The following is a 5000-nucleotide window of genomic DNA, read 5'->3' on the forward strand; positions in this document are numbered from 1 at the left end:
ATAGAGTAACACAGTGATTCAAAATCCCCCAACATCATGTAACTCATGACACCATTCTGCAATGGGTCAAGTTTTTTTCTTTTTTAACCCATTCATGCCTGGGCAATTCCGGCTCTGAATGGACAGAATGGCAGGGTTTTCGCATAAGCCTAACGCCTTGGGATTCTCAAGCGCACTAGCTGTGAGCCTGGGCTGTCCACATACTCACCCCAAGCGCTGGCCTTTACTAAATATCTCGTCGCCGGCGTCTGACTCAAAAACCACAAAATGCATCAGCACGTCATCCGGCGCGATTGAGTTAAGAATACTAAAGTTGTATTTCCTATCTGTACAGATTGATTCAGATTACGTAGGCCCACCACCACCTTTAGAAGTTACAATCTTCAATATTAACGACAATATTGATCGGCAGTTTCTGCATAATGAAATTGTAAGTATTGACCTATCTATTTTGTGTTCATATCCAATGGTATTGTAGTAAGAGTGATTTTATTTACAAAGGATACAGTGCTGTTTTCCAGGTTTTAGTTAAAGTTCCTCTCCCTAATCTTACAGGTAAACAAACATCAGTGTGGCTCCATAGAGGAACTAGAGATTTTTAATCATGAGTTATCACGAAAGCACTTGGGTGTTGCCCGACTTACCTTTGAAAACCCCGAAGGTGCTCGCATATGTGTCAAGAAGCTCAATAATTCTACCCTCATGGGCAAGGTTCTCCAAGTATTTCTTGACCCTTTTGGTGAGTATTAGGGTCTTGGATATCGGTTGCAATGGAGGGCAAATTTTGTTTCATTTATTGCTAATGAAATATTACATTTGAGTTAAAGACAGATCTTTAAATATAACTTTGAATCTTCAGGAGAGGAGTGCAAAAAGCGTGTTGAGGAGGTTGGCGCTCAGTTGGAGGAAGAAGCCAAGCGAGAGGAAGAGGCCAAAGAGGCAAAGAAAAGACCCCCTCCTCCAACCAAGCCCCCACCTCCATCCTCTGATGATGAGCCCCAGTCACAGTCGGCCAGAGAGAGAGATAGAGAAAGGGAGAGGGATAGAGAAAGAGAGAGGGACAGAGAAAGGGATAGGGAAAGAGAGAGACGTTCAGTGGAGAAGTCGGACTTTGAACGAAACAGGTATGGTACATTGTAGTTGCATGGAATTAATAAACTCACAAAGCATACTCACATAACACATACATGCAGCACATACATCCATGTATATATGTGTGTGTGTGTGTGTGTGTGTGTGTGTGTATATGTATATGTATATGTATATGTATATGTATATGTATATATATATATATATATATATATATATATATATATATATATATATATATATATATATATATATATATATATATATTTAAGTTTATATATATATATATATATATATATATATATATATATATATATATATAGATATATATATATATATATATATATATATTATTATATTTATATATTTTATATATATATATATATATATATATATATATATATATATATATATATATATATATATATATATATATTATATATATATATATATATATAATATATATATATATATATATATATATATATATATAATATATATATATATATATATATATATGTATATATATATATATATAATATATATATATATATATATATATATATATATATATATATATATAATATTTATATAATATATATATTATGTATCTATATATATATATTTATTTATATATATATATATATATATATATATATATATATATATAAAATGTATAATGAACAGCAATATTTAATGATTCTCCTAATGAAATAGAAAGTCAGGCAGATTTGGTTTATGTTTTTTCATTTTTCACTTACATTTTACAAGCATATTATCTTTTCACACCAAATTAAAATTTTGCAGATACGAAGATGCTAGGAAACCCAGCAGTAGTGTCTTCCAGCCCCCCTCCTCATCAACAAATGCCACAATGCCAGCCTCATTCTACCCTGAGGCAAGACCTCAGCAATATGGATACCAGCAGCCAAACTTTCCAGGTTATGACCAATACCATCACCACTACCAGGGTTACCAATACCAAGAATTTAGAGGAACGTGAGTATCCCAGACAATAATTATGCAGTATAAATCTATTTTTGTCTTATTCCATACATTTGTATTATCAGAAATTTAGTTCAAATGTGTAAGACAATGATACATTTCAGGTACCCTCCCAATGTTCCACCTGGACACCACTGGGGCACTGCAGGTACTCCATCCACAGCTCAGCAACAGCAGCAACCCTGGGCCGCTCACCCATCTGGCCACATCCAGCCTCATACTCAAGGTGAACATCATTCCTCCAACTCTCACCATGCATGGGACACCACTCAGTACCATTCCTTGGAGTACCAGCGCAACTCCCATAATGACAGTCCATACGATACAAAGAATGCTGGCAGATCCAAACTTGATGAGCGGTTGGAAAAGATGGAGTCAGCTATCAACATCAACAACAAGCCTCCCAAACACGAGTCCGAAGAGGAGGAGGACAAGTCAAACCTGGACTTGGACACAAGGATTGCCATGCTGCTGCAGAACAAGGACAGTGGGATGGCTCCCCCATTCCTTGCTCTTGGGCTGGGAAGTGATGATGAGGAGGAGAAGAAGGAAAACGTTGTCCAGGAGGAGAATAGAGTGAAGGAAAAGGAATCTAGTGGTCCCACTTCCTCAAGTAGCAGTACTACAGACTCAGACTCTGGTTCTTCCTCTGATGTGGAGAGTGATAGTGAAGGTGGTGATAGTTCAAAAGATTCCAGCAGAGGGGAGGGCAAGTCAGACTGGGCTCTCTTAGCCAACATTTTAGAACCTCTGTCATCTCCTCCATCCCCATTCTTGTCACACGAAATGTATTTGTACTGGCATGAGAAGGGGAATGAACTTAAGAAAGAAGCACAGAGGAGAGAGAAGGAAGAAAACAGAGAAAGATTAAAAAAGCTCAAGAAAAAGAAAGTGAAAAAGAAAAGCAAAGAAACTAAAACAAATGATAAAGTGAAAGAAATTAAGAGTGAAGTGAAAATTGAGTCTATGCAAGAGGATAGCCAAGTAAATGGTATTGATGATGATAGGATGAGTTTATCTAGTTTAAGTTCAACTGAAGATCCGATCTTACATGTCCCTATTCCACCAGCAGGAAGTGCTGTTCCTCCACCTGCAGGACCTTTTACTGCTCCTCCCCCCGGTTATTCCCAATATGCACCCCCTCCAGGTTATCCCCCCTCATATCTACCTCCTGGGTATCCCCCGCCACATACCATGACCCAGGAAGCAGCATACCAATGGCAGCCACCCCCTGGTTATCCCCCTAATTTTGTGTCAGGATACCCAGGCTATAATGCAGGTTACATGGCCATCCCATCTGGATACTCTTCCATAAGCCATCCACCACCAGGCACAAGTGTTCCAGGTCAGACACCATTTCCACCATACTTTGGAGCAGGCTACCCACCTGCACAGGACCCCAGTGATTCCACCCACAAAAGTGGAGAGTACCACGACCCAACCATCAAGTAAGTGCCTCTTTCAATGTTGAGTTATTTAGTTATATTAAGGGAATGTTTGATGACAGAAAATGAAGTTAGTGTTCTATTTGTGAGAATGCAGACTCAAGAACAAACTGCTGCTGTGATCTAAATCTTTTGAATGTTGAATCCAAAGCTTTTAGTCAATCCATTTTTTTTTTGTCACTGATGCTGACTTTGGAGTGTGTATGTTATTGTTTACAGTATTGAGAATCACTTTTTGAACATTGTGGGGGTTACAAGTTTTGTTTAGTTAGGGAGATTGTCTTTCACTATTGTCTAAACAAATTAAATTGCTTTTTTTAATGGCTGTGGGTTACAGTTGAATGTATACCAATATCACATCCCAAATAGAAAAATAAGTAATTGTAGTAGAGACATAACCCCTCCACCCTCACTTTTGCCCCGATATGTATAGCACACAGATAAGCTTGATACACATGATGGGCATTGTGTTACTATATTTTTAATGAGAATGACACAAAATAGGACTAGTTAATTCTTATATGAAATACATTGCATATAAGTAAATGTTTCAGGGTAACTACTAATTCAGTCCCTATCTAGCAAAAAAAAAAACCCTGTGAATATCATGGGTAAAACTGAAAAAAAAAGAGAGAAGTTGAGGTCAGGTAACATTTGACTCACTATGGTTGGGTTCTTGTTCATTCACGTGGTTGTTCCACTGTATGACATTTATGTTGTTTGTTTTTGTCAATAATGGGAAGTAAAGAATAGTAATAATAAATATTGAGTATTATGCTGAAGTGAAACATGATAAACAGATTAGAGAAAGCTGTTTGCAACTCAAACCAAAAGTTTTCTATTTTTATGTATAGTAAATAAATCCACCCAGAACTTATGCTGAAATGTCCTCTTTCATACTGGATCTAAGTGTGAATCAGTTTGGATATGCAGTAAAATTAGCTGAAAATGGCATATATACATATATATATATATATATATATATATATATATCTCTCTCTTTATATATATATATGTATATATATATACATGTACATATATACACATATACACATATACACATACACATATACATATATATATATATATATATATATATATAGATATAGATATAGATATAGATATATATATATATATAAGGAAATATAATTGTGTATAAAGAATTTTTTTATTTCTTTATTTTTATTATTATTATTATTAGACACTTCTTTTTGTGCACTTATATATGGTTATTAAAGAGATAATTTAGATATCTATAGAATTGCAGAAAGTAAAACTAAGGTTTATATACAGATTTCATATTTAGAACTTTTATATGTTAAGAGGCCTATCTTCGTTTTTTGCACTTATTTTTTATTAAAGAAATTGGAAATCTATGAATGCTAAACTAAACTAAGGTTTATATACAGATTTCATATTTAGAACTTTTATATGTTAAGAGGCCTATCTTCGTTTTTCTTT

The 5000-nt window shown here is 35.0% G+C and overlaps 1 protein-coding gene across 3 annotated transcripts in view; it reads left to right on the plus strand.

The window, feature by feature from the left end:
• The window catches only part of LOC122258767 (SET domain containing 1), a 29774-nt gene that overhangs the window by 8512 nt on the left and 16262 nt on the right, over positions 1–5000 (plus strand). For all 3 annotated transcript variants that reach the window (XM_086546516.1, XM_043024933.2, XM_043024934.2), the window contains exons 4-8: positions 335–430; positions 556–739; positions 860–1124; positions 1897–2088; positions 2199–3542. In XM_086546516.1, coding sequence (XP_086402642.1) covers positions 335–430; positions 556–739; positions 860–1124; positions 1897–2088; positions 2199–3542 — 2081 coding nt within the window. The remainder of the gene's footprint in view (positions 1–334; positions 431–555; positions 740–859; positions 1125–1896; positions 2089–2198; positions 3543–5000) is intronic.

Source organism: Penaeus japonicus, unplaced genomic scaffold (genome assembly GCF_977035675.1).
Source record: "Penaeus japonicus unplaced genomic scaffold, GWHDUDI00000001_assembly GWHDUDI00000018, whole genome shotgun sequence".
NCBI lineage: Eukaryota > Metazoa > Arthropoda > Malacostraca > Decapoda > Penaeidae > Penaeus > Penaeus japonicus.